Source organism: Apodemus sylvaticus, chromosome 12, assembly GCF_947179515.1.
Source record: "Apodemus sylvaticus chromosome 12, mApoSyl1.1, whole genome shotgun sequence".
In the NCBI taxonomy this organism is placed as follows: Eukaryota; Metazoa; Chordata; class Mammalia; order Rodentia; family Muridae; genus Apodemus; species Apodemus sylvaticus.
The window spans coordinates 63804983-63825455 of NC_067483.1; the positions used below are offsets into that span (position 1 = coordinate 63804983).

The 20473-nt window shown below is 42.0% G+C and overlaps 1 protein-coding gene across 7 annotated transcripts in view; it reads left to right on the top strand.

The window, feature by feature from the left end:
* Abl2 (ABL proto-oncogene 2, non-receptor tyrosine kinase) overlaps positions 1–20473 on the top strand; it is a 92572-nt gene that overhangs the window by 57036 nt on the left and 15063 nt on the right. For 4 of the 7 annotated variants that reach the window (XM_052201250.1, XM_052201254.1, XM_052201251.1 and 1 more), the window contains exons 2-8: positions 6325–6387; positions 7893–8063; positions 12122–12417; positions 16005–16277; positions 17490–17574; positions 19315–19492; positions 19993–20177. In XM_052201250.1, the coding sequence (XP_052057210.1) occupies positions 6325–6387; positions 7893–8063; positions 12122–12417; positions 16005–16277; positions 17490–17574; positions 19315–19492; positions 19993–20177 (1251 nt within the window). The remainder of the gene's footprint in view (positions 1–6324; positions 6388–7892; positions 8064–12121; positions 12418–16004; positions 16278–17489; positions 17575–19314; positions 19493–19992; positions 20178–20473) is intronic. The other 3 variants (XM_052201252.1, XM_052201253.1, XM_052201256.1) reach the window with 1 other exon arrangement.

Here is a 20473-nt window from a genome sequence, read left to right on the forward strand (position 1 = left end):
GAGTGAGCTCCAGGATAGCCAGGGCTACACAGAAAAACCCTGTCTCGAAAAAAAACAAATCCAAAAAAAAAAAAAAAAAAAAAGGAAGAAAGAAAGAAAGAAAGTCAAGCTATTTTATATAAATGGAATTATAAAGTATTTGTCCTTTTGTGTCTGGCTTCTTGTGATGCTTTCAAAGCCTATATATGTTGTAACATATGTCAACTTTTGTTCCTTTTTATGGCTGAATCATATTCTACTATATGCACATACCACATTTTGCTTATTTACTATTCTTTTATAGTGTAAGAGCACACTAAAGTTATGATGGCTTAAGTAGATTTACTGATTGAACAGTAAATTATGTGATAAATTCTACACATGAACAGAACATGAATTATGGAGATACTCTCACAGAAAGAAAAGTTTTACATGGTCTTTGAAATTCTGAGTCATTATTTGGAGACATTTTACCTGGTATTTGAAATTGAATCATTATTTGAAGTAGCCTTTAGTCATTTAATTCTTACTTTCCCATGATATGGACACAGTAGCTTTGTAAAGGGTAGTTTCATTGAAAACATAGGTACCGCTGTTGATTATATACATCAAAGTCAGTTCTTCTCTTGCAATGTTAATTACAATTTGTGGTTATATTTTTTATTTTTGTTTTAAATATGTATGTGAGTATATTGTAGCTGTCTTCACATACACCAGAAAAAGGCATCTGATTCCATTACAGATGGTTGTGAGCCACCATGTGGTTGCTGGGACTTGAACTCAGGACCTCTGGAAGAACAGTCAGTGCTCTTAACCGCTGAACCTCTCTTCAGCCTATGTGTTTTTATTTTAATGGGTTATTTAGGTCATGGTTTCCTGTAATTTTTACTGTGTTTCTTTTATTGACCTAAATAAACTGTACATAGTAGGTACTTAAGAATCAATGCATTGGGCATTCCCCACTGTATGGTTATAAGTATTATTACTTATAATAGTACCTTATTATAAGTGTTATTACTATAGTGCTGTGGTTCAGGTTTCTTGAGGCAGGATCTGTAGCACAGGCTGACTTTGAATTTGTAATCCTCCTGCCTCCGCCTAGCCAAGATAGGGTGTTACAAATGTGTGCCCCATATATTCTCTGAATTATTTTCGTTGACTGTACTGTTTAATTATTCATTACTTACCTTACTAGTTTGTCTCATAAATCATTCTGACTTTAAGGTCTTAGATGTTATGTAACGTTCCATGCTGTACTCATGCCTTTCCAAGTTTATCCTTCACAGTTGAGCACTGTGCCAGGCCCTTACCTGCACCGAGCCACACAGGCCTTTTGTCAGGGGAGGCAGGTAGTTGCTCTCTGCTTCTGCCTGTGTTCCTGAGTCACCCTGTAGCTGTTTCTTTGACTTTAGATTTGTGGTTTCTTGACCTGGAGTGATGTAAAAGATGAGTCTCTTAGGCATTTCCTGTCTTTTCAAAGTGTTTGGTGGTAAACTGTAAACAGGTTTCTCCATGGAAACCCCCCCCCCCAACAGTCTCACTCCCTTATGTCCTTGGGATTGGAAGTTTTCTATACTTACTGACCTTAGCTGATTGTATTATTGAACAGTTACTGTTGTGTGACTGAAATAGCCTATGTCTTCCCCCCCCCCCCCCATGGCTGAGGTTTTGGAGTGGCTCCGCCCTTATTCGGGTCTCCGCCCCTGTGGGTTGAACTTGTGCTTTGTTCCTTCTGGCCTCTGAGTGTGTGAGTAATGTCCCACGTGTGTGGATTGCTGGCCAGTATGGAATTTTAAGGCTCATCTATTCAGAGCAGTTTAACTTTTCATGCTGCTTGGCCAAAGGCATGGTCCTGGGACCTGTTCAGCTGCCATCAACCAGTTACTGTAGAGACCAGGACTTGTTGCTTCCCTGCCCAGGCAAGGATGTCTCGGAGTTGCCTGTGGCCCACGTGACAGGTGTGTAGAGATAAGGCTGGGTGGGGGTAAGGACGCAGTAATGAAATGTGGGCTCTCTGCTCCTGTAGTCTCCACTGGGGTCCTGAGGATTACACAGCTCAGCTGTGTGCTTGCTTATCTTTTCAGTTTCATGGGGAGGGGAGAGGGCAGGCTGTCACTGTGTCACCTCCGCTGGCCAATCTCTGCCAGCCAACCCCAGGAGGAAAGGAAGGTGTGTGCCACAGCGGTCAGTCTTGTTTATTTAGATTGAATCTCACTGTCTTACTGGCCTGCCTAGAATTTGCTATATAGACTAGGCTGGCCTTGAACTCATAGAGGCTTTGCTAGCCTGTTTTTGCCTCCTGAGAACTGAGAGTAAAGGTATGTACCAGCACACCCAACATACTAGACCTTTAATAAATGCTTATGGAATGGAAGAACGTGAATAATGTGTAAAATGATGTTAGATGCATGTCTTGATTGAAAAACTTAAGCTAAATTGAAAACTATCAAATATATTCCCAGCTGAAATCGTTTTTAGAAGAGGCATTAAAAATTATTAGACTCTTAGAGAATATACAGAGTAGAATAAATGTTAAGTAATATAAATAATGAAAACATTTTGATGCATTGATTACTACCTGACAATTCTATAATGAGAATGATAAAAAAGTAACTGATTAAATATTGAAAATGTACTTTATAAGCTAAACATTAAATATCCAAATTTCCTCCAAATTTGAATTGGTGTTTCAGTTTTATTATTATAGGTTTTAAGTATGTTGCTGTTTTGTGGGTGTTGTCCTACAAATGTATCAGTAGAAGAGATAACAAATTACTTCTTTTTGGTTCTCGAAATATTTCTGTTCCCTAAGTCTTTTACACAGCTTGGTAGAGTTTGGGGTCCTCTGTTGTCTTCTTTCCACATCCTCACAATCTATTGCAGTGGGTTGATGGAAAGATTTAGTTAACTTGCATTGTTCAGAGGTTAAACATTCTAGCCACACAGACCCTGAATTGGGTGCAGTACATCTGACTCATGGGGCTTGCCTGTCCTAACTAGTGTCGAACTGACATGGACCCTGCTGACTGAGGCTCCAGATTTCCTTTGCTTTTGCTTTGTTCTTGTTTCTTTAACTCATCGCTCCCCAGCCCTCCCGAAGATCATCCTTAACTCCTGCTTAGTCTTGGCCTCAGCAGGAGTTAGGACATTTTTACTTGAAGACACTTTACTTTTGTTTGGTGTTAGAGGGTAGGATGGTGTTTTCTGTGGATATCCTGTACAGACAGATTAGACAGGAACTTGTTGTACAAGAACAAAAGAGTGAGTGGGAAGAAGGAAGGAAAGAAGGAAGGAAGCTCTGTAAGAGCCGGAGACGGGCGGGCGGGACAGCCAGGCCAGGGAACAGAGAGACAGACGGCGGTCTCCTTGGCTTGGCTTCTTCTGGGCCTTTTCTCTTAGGTACTGCATTTATCTTGTGCTTTTCACTTTGGTTGGCTTTTATTAAATTTATTAAAATTTTAAGAAGAGGTTTTTTTTTGTGTGTGTGTATTTATTGGCTATATATTGAATATATTACCTAACTCTCCTGGGTGCAATGTTTTGAGGACAAGAATACCCCCAACTCTTCCCATAGCTTTAAAATTTACACAAAATTGTTCTGTGAACTCCATTCTTTTTATGTTTTGAAGGTAACAACTTGACTTTGGTAGCCCTCTTTTGAGCCTGAAGTTCCTCCCCAGAGCAGATGAAACATGTCTGGATATTTCCTTGTATATTGACAGTTGGCAGTGCAGAACTTTTGTTCACACATTTAAAGGACTTCCAGTGTAGACTGAGCTGTGCATGGCTCCAGAGGCCCCCTGCCCCTGTCCAGGAGTGCCTGCTGTGTGTTTCAAACCACACGTTTACCCTTCAGCAGACCTTTTGCTGTGTGTTGGTTAGTTTGTTTGGAGATGGGGTCTTGTTATGTTGTGCAAGCTTATGTGATGTGGGACTTAAGAGCCTCCTCCCTTAGCCTCTGGAATACTGGGATTGCAGCCATGTCCCACATACCTGTTTTTTTTTGTTGTTTGTTTGTTTGTTTGTTTTTTAAACAACATCTTTTTTTAAAAAGCCTCTTGTACATAAGCTCTTGGGGAGGGCGGAGGCTGTTGTTGTTCAGTATTCAATGAACAAATAAGAAACTTTCTTTCCTTTAAACATTGCCCCCAGGAGAGTTAGGTAATATACACACATATAGGAGGAGTGTCTGCACTTTTGAATAGGATCATTAGAAAAATGTCATTCTCAGAGGGTTACATTTGAGTGAAATATCTTTGGGACAACTATTTTAGCCAGAAGAAAAGGCAAGTAGAAAAAAAAGGCAGGGTGTGTACCTGACCTGTTTAAGCGGTAGTGGGGAGGGTGGTCATCAGCAGAGAGCAAGGGTAAGGGAGAAAATTGACTAGGGCGATTTTCCTCAGCACCTCAGCACCAGCAGTGGGGAAAGGAGAAGGGAAGTGGGCCTCCATGAGTTCAAGTCCAGCAGGGTCTACAGAGTGAGCGAGACCCTGTCTTCAAATAAAGGAAGAAAGGAAGGAAGGAAAAGAAAGAAAAAGAGGGGGGAGGGAAAGAAGGAAAGAAGAATTGGGCAAATTAACCTGTAAGGAACCTGAAAGGACCTTTAAAGATTAGATTTTTACTGTAAGTCTGGGACCAATGAAGAATTTTAAACATTGTTACAAAATATGACCTTTTTTAAGCTTTAAAGGAGTACATGTAGAAGTAGCCTAGTGAAACAATTTTGATAGAAGTAAAAAGGTTGAATGAAAAATGGAGAGATTTGGGGTCTTTTAAATTTTTTCATAAGCTGAGCAGTGGTGGCATATAACTTTAATCCTAGCACTTGGGGAAGCAGAGGCAGGTGAATCTCTGAGTTCAAAGCCAGCCTGGTCTACAGAGCAAGTTGTAGGATAGCCAGGGATACATAGAGAAACTCTGTCTCAAAAAAGCCAAAAAAATTTTTTACATTAATTTATATGTATGGGCATGCTCACATGTGTAGTTAGAGGTTTCTGTGTACATATGTGCACACTCACATGTAAGGTCAGAGGACAGTGTGTGCATGCACACATGTACACACTCACATGTGGGGTCAGAGGACAGTTTGCAAGCATAGGTTCTCTTCTACCGTGTGGGATCTGAGGATGGAACCGGAGTTGTGAATCCGGGCAGCATCCCCAATTACCACTCTGCAGAGCCATTGCTCTGCACTGATAGGTGTTTTTCGGAGGGTAAGAATGGAGTCATAAATGGCCATAGCCACAAATTAGCTTTGTTGCTCTTTGAAGTTGCTGGGTTTCACAGAATAGCATAGATGTGCTATTTGCTACATTTTGCCTTTGTTGGGATTATGTTGGTTTCAGTGTCTTCTAAATACTGCAGAAAACTAAGTTCTAAACATTAGTTAATGGGTAGTTTGCTTTGTTGATGGTGGGTGTTTGTTTGTTTGTTGTTTTGAGGGAGGGAGTCTTCACTGTACTCATTGTACTCATCATAGCTCTGAATAGCCCGGAACTCACAGAAGTCTGCCTGGTTCTGCCTCTGCTTCCTCAGTGCTGACATTAAAGACACACTTCATTGTTTCTGTTGCTTACATTGTTTTTATAAGTTGAGTATCATGCAACTAATAGCTCTTGAGTACAGATTATGGAACTTTTAGAAAAAAATATGATTGTTAGCCATAAGAAATGCATTTTGTGCTTGGGAAAGAGTTGTAGAGAGAAGGGATTGATGCAGCACTCTTTGGAGAACACGCAAAGGAAATGGGGAGACTGCAGATTCACAGGGGAACTGAGTGTTGAACAGTGAGGGTTCAGCAGGTCAAGAGAACAGTGAGGAGGCGGGGCTGGAGAGAGAGAGATGGCTCTTCACTCACCTCCTTGCCTTCAAGCATGAGTTTGAGCTCCAGAACCCATGGTTTTAAAAGCTGGGCATGGTGGCACCCTTGGCATTCCAGTGCTAGGGGGGTGCGGGGTGGGGGGCAGCCTGAATAACCTGCTCAGTGAGTCCTAAGCCAGTCAGACACACTTTAAACAGAAGGATGGTAGCTCCTGAGAAGTAACGCCAAGATTGTTCTCTAGCCTTCACACACACACACACACACACACACACACACACACACACGAGAGAAGAGCAGGAGAAGCCACTACAGGTGTAATGGATTGCGTGGACAAGGCCCGGATGTGGGAGGCAGCCCCAGGAGAGTTTACTGTGTGAAGTGTGGTGTGGGAGAGGTGAAGCAAAGAAGGAGGTCTGCCTTACTCATGACAGGACTTGAAAGTCAGAAACAAGGAGACCAGGACTTTGATGAATAACTCTTAAAGGGGCTCACGAGTGATGTGGTCCAATTTTTGTCTTAAATAGATCACTTTGCCAGCTGTGTGGAGGATGGATTTGAGGGAGACAAGACTGGAGGCAGTAGTCCAGGTGAGATCTGTGGGAATTGAACAAAGCATTGGAGGAGAGATGGAGAAGAGGGAATGGTGTGAAACAAAAGGAAACCCGCAGATGCAAAGCTCTTTCACTTCAAATGTGGCAGCAAAATCAAGTTTGAATAAACTAGGAAGGAAACCTAAGAGAAAATGTTACATGACATAGACAGATGGATCATTTGCCTTGGCATGCAGCCATTTAGCACAGTCCCTTGGAACAAGAACAATGCTCCTGAATGAACAGTGGGTCTTTTTGGTTTGGGTTTTGGTCGGTTGGGGTTTGTTTTGCATAACCAAACTAGGGTATGAGAATCAGATAATTTTTATCAAATGTGGTTCAAGATTAGATTCTGAAAATGTAAAAGCCTTAGGAAGAAACAGATCATACAAGGTATTAGCTGGTGTGCATAATTAAAACTCAGAAGTACATTGATGGTATTTTCTAGAGATTAGAGTTCTTAAGAAATTAAAGAATGAACAAGTGTAAGCTATCATAATATAAAACAATATTTTGGATGCTAGCAGTATTTTGTGTTGTGTTTCTTTTTCTTTCTTTACTGTTTTTGACATAGGTGAGTCTCACTCTGTAGTCTAGGCTGGCCTCAAACTGCTGGCCTCAGAGTCCCCTGAGTGGTGTGTTATAGGTATGAGCTGCTATGCCTGATTCAGATGTATTTCTGTTGGGCAGAGAGCGTCAGGGTTAATCTTGCTAGAAGCACTATGTCTGTACTTGTTATTTGTAAATATATGATATTGATATATAAGATATTTATTTCTAAAGAAGCTTACTTTCCCTGCTTTGTTTTGTATGAAGGCATAAAGCACCTAGCTTAGAAGGGTTTCTTAATGTTACCATCCATAGTTCAGGTCATTATCACATTAGCCGGGTGTGAAGGACATTACTGTCATCTTAGCACTGCCTAGGTGGCAGAAGGATGTGGAGGGAAGGTCACCTTTAGTTCATAGCAAGCTTGGGACTGAGGCCAGTATGATCCATTTGAGACTCTTAACCCACCTCCAAAGAGCTGTGCATCCTTACACAGCCATGTATCACACGTGCTTTTATAAAGCTTATAAGCCCTTGTTTGTAAGTTTTGTTCTCTCTCTCTCTCTCTCTCTCTCTCTCTCTCTCTTTTTTTTAAGAGAACTGCACCTTTGTTGTTGATTTAGGTCTGATTTAGGTGAATGCATATAAAGCAGAACTGAATTCTCTGGTCATGGTCTTTCCTTGACTGCAGTATTACACTTTCAACAAGTCAGTGCTGCCATAAGCCTAGGAAACACACCTTTTGTGCTTGTTGCTTTTTGGGATAGTTTTATGTAGTTCAGGCTTGCCTTGAATTCACTGTACAGTCTGTAGAGGATGACCTAACTCCTGGCTTCCTCTTTGTAACTGTGAGTCTAAGTGTACGCCAGCAGCTCACAGGCAGCCCTCACTCTGAGCTTCCAGTTCTTAGCTGTTTGACTCACTGGACATCTTTCCCCTTTTGTATCTTCCAGAAGTCTTGCACCGCCCGTTTGGCTGTGACGCTGAGTCTCAGGCACTGAATGAGGCTATCAGGTGGAGCTCCAAGGAGAACCTGCTGGGAGCCACTGAGAGTGACCCTAATCTCTTCGTTGCACTTTATGACTTTGTGGCAAGTGGTGATAACACACTCAGTATCACTAAAGGTGAGATGTCTAAATTCTGCTTTCTAGTTTTCTTGGCTGAGAAATGAAGAGCTGTGTGCTGGCTCCTGCCGCTGACACTGACCAGGTGATTTGTGGCCAAGCACTTTTGGTTCGTTCTTCTTTTTACCTGTTTCTGGACTGGTGCCTTAAAAACAATCAGCTCTATTTTCAGGATTTGTTAAGAATAAATGATTTAAAACGCCTCGGGAGTAGTCCATATTGTTAGAAGTTGGTGCTCTGATACAGGCTAACATCCATTTGTTTCCATTGAATTGTGACTGAAACAAGATGCAGTATAGAACCCAACTGGCACTCAGAGTAGCTGCTGTGGACAGACTGCGCCTCTGAAGACTCACACCCATCACAGTGAGAGCAGGACCTTGGACCCAAAGTGTAAGCCACATGGGTCTCTCACAGCACTATGGCTTAGGTTAGCAACAGTCTCACTCTTTGGAGGAGTAGAGAGAGTGGTCCAGAGCTAAGGCCATTCTCAGGCACTAGGTAAGTGGCTCCTGTTCCGTTGTTGACAGGCTCTCATTTGCACTGGCCAAGACGTTTCCATGGGCTAGTGAAAGGAACAGTTAGGAGGGGCTGTCCTGCCGCAGTAGCTGTAAGAGAGAGTAAATAAGATTATTTTCATTGGCTAGGAAACATTAAGAACATGACCAGATAAAATCACCAATGAAAACAGAGTTTTATGAGAAAGAAGAAGGGTGGGTACATTCTCAGCTAGTCTGCTGTACTGTTTTTTGTTTGTTTGTTTATTTTTGAACCTGGAAAGCCTCCCACTATGAGAAAATGTATTTCAAAATATTTAAATGAAAGTATAGCAAATTATCACTTGTCAAACAGACCCTTTGATTCCTAAGGGTCTGAATGAAGAAGTTAGTGGAAATGATGATACCAAGTCAGCAGACCTTCCCTGAAATGTTTCTATATAAATGTTTTATAAACAGCCATTTTCCAGTGCTAGAGATCAAACTTTGGAACCTCATGTAAGCTATGCAAGTACTGAAGAACTCCAACCCCAGTTCCAATGTATCAATGTTTAAGTGCCATCAGATCTACTAAAAATAAAACTCCTTAAAACTGGGTTTCTTTACATTTTTTTTTACATTTATTTAATCTATGTTTATGAGCCTTTTGCCTGCCTTTATACATGTGTACCATATGTGTGCTTGGTGCGCTGTGAAAGTCACAAGAATGGTTGCATCTCATGTAATAGGAGCTTCAGATGGTTGTGAGCCACCATGTGGTTGCTGGAAACCTAGCCCAGGACTGCCGGAAGAGCAGCCCATGCTCTGAGTTGATGAGCCATCGCTCCAGCCTCCAGACAGAGTTTCTCAGACTCAGTGTTGGTTTGTCCAGAGAGCGTGATCACACACATTGAGGCCCAGGGGCAGTGAATACAGACCCTCCTCTGGTCAGCCCTGGGAGTGTGATTTATTGGGCCGGGTATCAGAAGAAATGTACATGTGGAGGCTGTGCTTATGCACTTAACAGGGACTTTTACATAAAGTTGAGGCGAAGGCAAAGGCCTCCCAAGCTGTGTTGTGTTGTATTGTGTACATGCAGTGCTTTGTGTTCATGTGTATTTCCAAAGCAGTGATTAACAACAGTTCTGCTTAAGTAAAATTTTTTCACTGTTATTTTCCAAGATAGTTTCTTCACCGAGAAAACATTGGTAAATAGTTAATTTACTTACTAGTTAATAGTTATAACAACTGTTAGTATGTTGCTCAGGACCCAGGATTCAGTCTCTTTATATCATACTTGGCAGTAGTTTCTCAAAAACCCTGAAATACCTGATTTTTATATCAGGTTTTTATTAATACAAAGATATTATGCTAAAGCTTTGTTGTTGTTACTAATGGAGCAGGTGTTGGAATAGAGGCATTTGAAATCATGCCTGCATATTTATATTTTTTAAAAGGAAAAAATTATCCTTTAAAAGAAAATAACACTTACTTTAGTTACTTTTCTGAAGGTGATAGCTTGCTTGAAATAAATGAAGAAAAGTTTTGGGGTTAGAGAGATGCCTCGGTGGTTAGGAGCACTTGCTGTTCCTGCAGAGGATCCTGGTTCAATCGCCAGCACCCAGTGGTGACCTGCACCATCTGATGCATTCTTGTAGCCTCTTCAGGCACCACACACAGACATGGTATACATACATGCATTTGGCCAAGACATTTGTACATGTAAAATAAAAATAGTTTTTTTTTTAAAGTGTTGTGTTGAACATGTGGTTTTTGTCTGCAATTCTAGCATTTTATAATACTTGAAGCAGAAACATTGTTGGCCAGAGTGGGGCCAAAGTGGTCTCTCCTCTACTAACAGGTTCAGTGTCTGTCTTCCTGTCTATTTCTATAGCAGCCAAGAGTTCCAGAGCAGAAAATTCTAACTAAAATGGGTGGGTGGGGGGGAGGAGGTAGAGTGTCAAAACCCTAGGGGTTTTGGCTCTGTCCTGATTATGATGGCCTATATTAAGCAGTTCTGTTTAAGTGTTTAAGGAAGCAGCAGTGTAGACAAACACATGTGCCAGCACGCACACACACAGAGATCTTGAGTTCTTTTGTACACATAGCTACTGTGCATCTGCATGTTTGTGTAGATGCACCACCATAACAGACACTCATGTCTTATTATGTATATACAGTATATAATATGTACAAATATGAGTTCCTACACAGACCTCTGGGTGCTTTCATATTTAGTTGTCTCAGGTGAGTGAACAGCAGGGCAGAGAAAGCCACATTATAATAAATATTTCTGCAGGCCACAGGAGAAAGGTAGATGGCTACCACAGGAAAGCCGATCTTCTCCTTACCAACCTTAGCCTGCTAGTTCCTGTGCCCTGTACTACAGATTGGGGTGTCTTCCTTTTGCTCTCTAGCATTAATGCCAGGTGTGAGTTCTGTAGAAAAGCTGTATCTCTTGGAAATAAGAGCATCAGGTGCTATAGAGAGGCCTTAGATGAACCTTTGCTCTAGTCTGTGCTGCAGGTGTGGGGTCGGGTGTATACTGAAGTCCACACCAGATGTTTCCAGTTGTAATACAACATCAAGAGATTCAAGCTGATAGAAAGATTCACCAAGTGACTGGAACTTTGGGTTCCAACTTTAGAGCTCTGTTCCCATAGACTAATTTTAGAGGAATGGCAAAGAGTGAGTCATTCTTTATGGGAAACAGGAAGAAACTGAGAAAATGGAACTTTAAACCTTTAGTCCTGGAAACACTTGAGCTTTAAGAGTCCTTGCCAGCCCATCCTGTTCCTCTAAACAGTTTTCTTGCTGAAAATTCTTTGTTGAGTCTAGGGTCTTGGGAGGTGATTGTTTATATTGACGGATTTGTTGCTTTGGTATCATCTGAAAATGTAATTTTGTATTTCACATGTCCTGTTCATTAACAATGAATAATTATGTATGTATGTGTGTATATCTGTTTTAAGTGAAAGTAAAATTGATTGTATGTTTTGAGGAGTAAGTACTATTCGGGTGTGTTAGTTATGTCTTATAGTCCAGCGCTCAGGAGACTGAATTAGGATCTCGAGTCTGAGGCCAGCCAGGCTAGGCTAAATGAGACTCACATAAAAGGGAGAGGATGGGCAGGTGAGCTGGCTTGATGGCTCAGGAGTTAGCGTTCAGTGCTCTTCAGAGGCCTGGAGTTCAGATTCCAGTACCCATGTTGGTACCTCACAACTGCCTGTTACTATACAGTTCCAGTGGACCCAACTGCTCTTTTGGGGACACATACACAAGCACTGTCATTTTCTATCTATTTGGGTAAACTCTGTATTCTAGTTTAATACAATTTATAATTTCTGGAAGACTTTATAAGTGATATGTAATCCTTCAAAAACCCATACTAGCTGTCAGAAGCCAATTTTTTGATATGCTGCTATGATTTACGGTACAAAGTAGAGATCAGTCAGGTTGTTCATAAGCAAGAGCCAAAGTTCTTGGTTAATTTTTCAGTGAATGTGAAGTTTGACACTACACTGCTTCGGTCTGACAGTCCTACCATGTTTTCCTTTCTTTCTGTGATGACTTCACGGCTAGGTGAAAAGCTACGAGTCCTTGGTTACAACCAGAATGGCGAGTGGAGTGAGGTTCGCTCCAAGAATGGACAGGGTTGGGTGCCAAGCAACTACATCACTCCGGTCAACAGCCTGGAGAAGCATTCCTGGTACCACGGGCCTGTGTCCCGCAGCGCAGCAGAGTATCTCCTCAGTAGCCTAATCAATGGCAGCTTCCTAGTTCGAGAGAGTGAGAGCAGCCCTGGGCAGCTGTCCATCTCTCTCAGGTATGAGGGACGTGTGTATCACTACAGGATCAATACCACCACAGACAGCAAGGTAAGACTTGTCAGCAACCTGTTCATGTGGACTGGCTCTTCAGTAGAACTGTATTGACCAGGGAAAAAATAGAAAATCATTTTTATATCTGATGTAAAGTATTGCCTAACTTTGTGAGTTTGGACTTTTTAGCATACAAGAGCTTACTTATTTCAAAACAACTCAAAAAATCCTTGTTATAAATTGTAGATAATTAAGGGTAAGCCATATTTGAAGTTGAAGATTTATACAGGTTAGCTGTTTTAATCATTAGCACAAATACATACCAAGTGCATAAAGGAGAAGTTAAACGTCAGCTATAAACCTGTGGAATTAGACTCCTGTTCAGTAGAGTTCACAGTGAGAGGGCTTTCAGAGGCTGCCAGTCCTCATCAGCGTGTGCTAATGGCAATAGATGCTTTGCCCAGCCAATCTGAGGAGAGAGAATGTTCACACGGACTCTCGAGGGCTGGAGAGAAGGAACACTGTTGCTCTTGCCGAGACATGGGTTTGATTTACAGTGCCACATGGAGACTCCCAACTGCTTGCAACCCCAATACTGGGGGATCCAGTGCTCTCTTCTGACCTCCATGGGCACCAGGAATATGTATGGTGCAGAAACATGTGGGTAAAACACCCATACATATAAAATAATAATGGTAATTACATTTTAAAACAAAATGAAACATAAATTATAAGTCCCGAACTTAAATCAGTTGTCCTATTGAATAGTCCATGAAGTTGAGCCCCCTTTTCCTCCCTCAGTAAGACATAAAAAGTAGGAGGGACACATGGGCCTCGGAGCAGGCGGAACTGTGCTTTGTACCTCACCATTTATTAACTCTGAGACTTGCGTCGTGGTGGTGGTGCTGCTGCTGCTGCTGCTGGTGATGATGATGATTTATACTGGATCTCTTTGTGTACTGGAACTTGCCATATAGGCCATATGTACAAATATGAGCTTGTACAACCATCCTGACTGTCTTCAGAGTGCTGTGATTACAGTGTGCACTGCCATACCTCCTTCCCTTTGCACTCTTTTACTTTTGATTTGTATTAATGATGTGTATAGAATGTGTTGGGTGTGGGTGGGTTTGTGCATTTGGGCGCAGACCTACACAGGCCAGAAGAGGGCTTCAGAATCCCTAGAATTGGAATTGTGAGCTCCCTGGCATGGGTGCTGGAGACTGAACTCTCTTCAGAGAATCCAACCACCAAGGCATCCTTGTCTCTGTCCATTATTAACTCCATTTTGTAAGATTATTGTAAGGATTAAATGAAGCAATTTTTGTAAAGTATGAGAGCTGATTCAGCACAGGAAATATTTTATTAGTGTTCTCTCTGTCTGTCTCTCTGTCTCTCCTTTAACCATTGTATAAGCATAATGTATTGTCTGAATGGATCAGAGTATGTAATATAAGAAGAGATGCAGCCATTATTAGTTGTTTTGCTTTTGTTTGTCTTTGACAAATATCAGAGAGAAACAGTGAAGAAACATGCATTTTCACTCCTGGTTTCAAAGAGTTCGGTCTCTACCAATGGTCCTATTACCTGTAGGCTTCGGTCAGGCGGACCATCATGGTGGGGCTGTGTGGTAGAGCAGAGCTGCTCGCTCTGTAGCACAGAAAAGGAGCAGAAGATGACACTGACTGATTGAACCCACAGCTGAAGACCAAGTCTTTTGGGGAACACTTTATATCTACTCCCTAACACATACACAACAAAAATGAGTACACATATGTGTAAAACTGTACAAGAACATTGATTCACAGCAACAGTATTTATGGTAGCCTCAAAATAGAAGCACCAAATGGCATAATTGACTAATAAATTATCGTATGTTGTTAAGACAGAATCTCCTACAGAAACAGAAGTAAACATGAGGCTCTGCAAGCAAGGCCACAGGAAGCTGGGGCCTACTAGCTGTCCAGTCATTTTTGAATTTTCTGAAGCTACTTTTTATATCTAAGCACACCTGAGTAGTTGCTACAGAAACCCTAGATAGCCCCAAGCCTAAGATACCTGTTTTCCATCTCCGTTCAGACAGCTTTTCTGCCCTCTCCTAAAGATAAATTTCATACACATAAAGTTGACTGACAGATTGTATTTGCCAGAGAATCGTGTGGAGAGGAGTGTTGGGAGTGATTGCTGACAGCTGTAAGTAACTGTGCTGGAGTTAGATAGTGGTGGTTGGTTAGCGAGCCTTGGAAATGTCTTGAAAGCTACTGAATTGTATACCTTAAAATACTGAATTTTATAGCATATGAATTATAGGTTAATAAAGAGAAATGACGGAAAGCAGACACTAGACAACACATACTGTATGATTTCTTTTACATGCAGTTTAGAAAGAACTAGTTTTACATGCTAGAAGCGCACGTAGTGAGAACCTTTGCAGCAGTAAACAAGACTCTGTGCTGGGGATGCTGCCATCCTTGGTGTGGGTGATGTTTCCTACGGGAGTTTATTTTTGTGAAAGACCACATTCTCCACTTACGAATTATGTACATTTAATATACAAAAATACAATTTTTCATTTGTTTGTTTTAAACAATTGTTTGTTTACTTAAACAGTTTGGGCGCGATGGCACGTGGAGTCCCAACAGTCATGAGACTGAAGCAAGAAGCCCACACGTTTGAGGCCAGACTGGGCTACATAGAGGAACTCTGTGAATTCATTAGTCAGTTAATTAAAATAAGTCATACTCACTTTGACAATAAAGCCAAAGACTGCTATCTTATTTTACACTTCTAACTAATTATCACAAATTAGCAAGCATCTTGTTAATAACTCTGAAATCCAATTATGTCTCTTTTTTAATTGCCTAGACATTTTAAAAGGGTGTTATATAAGTAAATAAAATTTATAATTAATTATGTGATATTAAATCAAATTTATACCCATATTAACCTTGCAATATCTAAATTAGTGGCTGTCAGTTTATGTTCTGAATGGATTGTGACATCATACTTTCTTAGCTTAGAAGGCGGATCCAGATTGCCTATTTGATCGCTTCTCTCAGGTTTGGGTTGTATAAGCTCTTGTTTTTGGCCTTGTCTAGCTTGAGCCCAAGCTGACCTGGAACCCCTGGAGTTCCTTCCCCAGAGGCTTTGGAGTGCTGGCTACGCAATGTACAGTCCTGATGCTGAAAAATGGTTTGAGGACTTGTGTGCCCACCTGATGTCCCTGCAGCTGTGTTGGACATTCTTATTCAAGGCTAATTTAGAAAGTACAGGAAGGATGATTAAAATGAGATTAAGCCATCTCCCTTACCCTAAGCATTAGCACTTACTTTGCCTTAATTATAACCTGAGGCACTAGAAGCAATAGCATACAACCTGTAATCCTTGTGCATTAGAGGTGAAAGCAGAAATGTCAGGAGTTCAAGTCCAGCCAGAGCTTCATAATAGAGAACACCCCCCCCCATCTCAAAAACAAACAAAAAAGTCAGGCTAGGAATGTCGGTGCACACATTTAACTTGAGCTCTCTGAAGGCAGAGGCAGATTGATCTGTATGAGTTCAAGGACCCCCGGGCTGCATAGTTAAGACACTGTCTGAAAAAATAGACAAATCCCCTTCCTGCTGTCTGACCACTCTTCCCACCAGGTGTACGTGACTGCCGAGAGCCGCTTTAACACCCTGGCTGAGCTTGTTCACCACCACTCGACAGTGGCCGACGGGCTAGTGACCACGCTACACTACCCAGCACCTAAGTGCAACAAGCCGACCGTCTATGGCGTGTCCCCCATCCATGACAAGTGGGAGATGGAGCGCACGGACATCACCATGAAGCACAAGCTCGGGGGAGGCCAGTACGGGGAGGTATACGTCGGCGTCTGGAAAAAGTACAGCCTCACGGTTGCTGTGAAGACACTGAAGGTGGGCTGCAGAGAGATGGGCTTCCGGGTGTCTGTGTGTGTCACTTGGAAGATCAGTGTGCCCCTCTTCAACTCTGAAGACACCACCCACTGGTGCCAAACTTGAGCAAATGGTGTGATTAATTTGGTGCCTTTGCTGGTGGCGCAGGCCACCCACGTGTGGGGAGGGCCTGTCTCCCGAGCTGCTGAGAGGGAGGGAGCTCAGGGAGAATTTAGAAGCAAATTATAAGTTCTGTTGAGAACAACCCCTGATGGACAGAATTCCTCATGCGCAATCTACGTCACAGACTCCTGCTCTGCCCTCTGTCCCCCAGGCTTTTGTTTCCCTTCCTCTGTACAATTAGAGATGCTACTTTTAGTTAAAATAGAAATGAAAGAGTCTCTCTCACAAAGTACTCTTTGTCTGTTCGCCTTTAAGTCACAATCCTCCTGCCTCAGCCTCCGAATGCTGGGCTTACGGGTGCCACTGCCACACCCAGCTAGATCACATCTTGTTTTTAAACTCACAGAATACCTTTCCCTGACCCTACTGGCTCTATTTTAAGTGTCCTGCTATAAAATCCGAGTTGCCACTCACTGTGGACTGTCACGGTAGTAGTCAGCCCTGTCAACGGCATACACTCTGAATGTGAAGGAAGCAGTAAGGCCTGCAGATGTGCTTTGTTCTTTAAAAACCATGGGCTCTACTCAGGCGGTCAGACACTCACCTACCCAAAGCTGACTCTCAGTCCCCTCTGCCGTGGTAATTGTAAGATGAAGTTGTTGAATTTTGCCTACTTGCTTATTCCTACTCCAGTGTCTGACACTGGATACGTTTAAGGACATTATTATTAGTCATTCTTCTATAGAGCATATTATATTGTAGCAAAATTTATTAAGGTAATATACTAAAATATCAAATGATCTTTTACTTTAAATAAGTATTTTTTGTATATGGGTGTTCTACCTGTGTTTAAGTTCACTATGTGAGTGCAGTACCCAGGGAGACCAGAAGAGGGCATCAGAGTCCTGGAGAACTGCAGGTGATTGTGAGCTGCTGTATGGGTGCTGGGGACCAAACTCAGGCCCTGTACAGGAGCTGCAAGTGCTCTTAACTGCTGAGCCGTGTCTCTAGCCACCTTTCCTTAATAGCTGAAGTAGGGCTGTGAGTTGACTTAAATAAAAGCTTTGACCTTTTTGTCATTTTTACCCTCCCTTCTCTTCCCTTTGGCAGGAAGACACCATGGAAGTAGAAGAGTTCCTGAAGGAAGCTGCAGTGATGAAGGAAATCAAGCATCCCAATTTAGTACAACTGTTAGGTGAGAACCACAGCCACAGATTTCGTAGGTCCACACTCCGTGTCCCAGCCTCCTGTTATCTTCAGATCATGGTTCTGGATTGTTTTGTTCTATTTTGCTTTAGCACTGTGGTAGAAATGCTAGATGTAACTCAACTATGGAAAATGGTATTTTGAGTTAGGGGTAGCCCAGTGATAGGACACTTAGCTAGTAAGCATCAAGTCTTGGTTAAGCTTAGTCCTTCACACACACACACACACACACACACACACCTCTTCTTATTTTAATCAGACTTTAAAACAAAGACAGTAGCCCAAGTTGATTGCTTTTTTTTTTTAAAGAGTATTTTATTTTTTTAATTTATTTTATATATGTCATGTTTATCTGTAAGTATATCCTTGTGTAGTGTCCAAGGAAACCAGAGAGGATAATGGATCACCTGGAACTAGAGTTATAGATGGCTATAAGCTGCCCTGTGGGTACTGGGAATCAAACCCAGGTCCTCTGGAAGAGCAGCCTGTGCTCCTAACCACTGAGCCATCTCTCCAGCCCCTTAATTTTTTTTTTTTAACTTATTTTATGTGTGTGAGTATTTTGCCTACTAGTGTAGCTATATACCACATGTGTGCCCTTGGAGACCAGAGGAGGAAATCAGATCCCCTGGAACTAAAGTTACAGACGATTGTGAGCTAGCTGCCGTATGGATGCTAGGACTCAGACCAGGTAGATCCTCTGTTAAGAGCTGCCGTTGCTGTTAGAAGCATTCAAGATGGTATCAAAAAAGTCATGAACTAGTTTTGTACGACAGAGACATTAGACAAAAGACTATCAAAAAAAGTGAATTAAAACTTGTCTGGCCTGGTGGTGGTGGTGCACGCCTGTAATCCCAGCACGCTGGGAGGCAGAGACAGGCGAATTTCTGAGTTCGAGGCCAGCCTGGTCTACAGAGTGAGTTCCAGACAGCCAGGGCTATACAGAGAAACCCTGTCTCAAAAATACCAAATCCAAAAAACCAAAAAAAAAAAAAAAAAAAAAAACCAAAAAACAAAACAAAAACAAACAAACAAAAAAAAAAACAGAAAAACAAAAACAAAAAAAGACCCCCCCAACTTGTGTCTGATCATTTTATCCTAGCAGAAAATGTCTATGCTATAGTGGGTTAGTTTCTTTCCTGTTTGGGCTACAAAGGAACCAATTAAAATTGCGCCTGTGTGTTTGTTTGTTTGTTTGAAGACAGGGTTTGTGTGTGTGTGTGTGTGTGTGTGTGTGTGTGTGTAACCCTGGCTGTCTTAGAACTCACACTGGTCTCAAACTCAGAAACCCGCCTGCCTTTGCCTTGCAAGTGCTGGGATTAAAGGCATTCACAACCCCACCCCTACCCCCAAGCCATTTTCTTTGAATGCTTAAATTAAGCTAAACTATACCAAAAGAAAAAAAATTGATATACTATCTGCCATATATTAGTGAAATCTTTGACTATGAAAACAGTTTTTTTCCCCAAAGCTCAGGTAGAGGTAGGTGGTCTACTTCTCCATAAGTGAAGTGGTTTTACTTCATATTAGCATAGGCTGTCCACAGTTGCAGGGAAATGTGGACAGGTTAATATAAGAAACTACCTCGCTTCACAGGCAGATGCTGAAAAGATCTGCGCTGCTTCAGAGAACAGTACAGCAGAACAGGCACCCTGACCAACCTGTTTCTGGGGTTTGTTGTATTCATTTCATAGAATGTGGTAAAGATTATCAAATTGTTCTTGGTCAGGTGTGTGTACCCTGGAGCCGCCGTTTTACATCGTGACTGAGTACATGCCGTACGGGAACCTGCTCGATTACCTCCGGGAGTGCAGCCGTGAGGAGGTGACTGCCGTGGTGCTGCTCTACATGGCCACGCAGATCTCCTCGGCCATGGAATACCTGGAGAAGAAGAACTTCATCCACAGGTGAGCAGGCCCGACGGCGCTTCTGCTAGCCACAGGGCGTCCTGTCTGGCCTGACCTGGAAGGGAAGCAGGAAAGAGAGCTTTCAGGAAAGAGAAAGTCTTTGCTGTTCCTGTCTCAAACCAGAAATCTGGTCCAACACTACATCCGAGGTCCTTTTGCTCCACCTAGTGACCAAATTTTTGAAGTAACGTTTGCCTTAAGTTGGGAGGGGTGTTTTTTATTTTTGTTGTTATTTTAAGCTTTAGGAAGGGTTCTGTTGCTAACCTGTGAAATCTAGCCCATTGTTCTTAAAAATAGGAGGTTTTTTTTGTCCAGCATCTTTATTCTGCCTCCTTGTGGGTATTCAGTGTAGGGTACAGATTAGTAAGTTTCCACCATGTTGGTGATTATCATTGTTAGTTAGCATTACCTTCAGCTGTGCCTGCAGCAGAGAATCGAGCTGTGTAATTCACACCTTTCTTTCTACCAGCGGGAATAATGCAGGGCTCTCTTGCCCATAGGGATCTTGCTGCACGGAACTGCCTAGTGGGGGAGAACCACGTGGTGAAAGTGGCTGACTTTGGTCTAAGTAGACTGATGACTGGAGACACCTACACTGCTCACGCTGGAGCCAAATTTCCTATTAAATGGACAGCGCCTGAGAGTCTGGCCTACAACACCTTTTCAATTAAATCTGACGTTTGGGGTAAGGGTGACATAATTTCTTTTTTTAAAAAAAGATTTATTTATTTATTATATGTAAGTACACTATAGCTGTCTTCAGACACCCCAGAAGAGGGCAGCAGATCTCATTACGGGTGGTTGTGAGTCCAGTTGTGGTTGCTGGGATTTGAACTCAGAACCTTAGGAAGAACAATCATTGCTCTTAATCACTGAGCCATCTCTCCAGCCTGACATAATTTCTTACATGTATTGTTTGATTGTCTTTGTACATAGTCTTAATCTTTTTTTTTTTTTTTAAAACATCACTAGATTATCTTG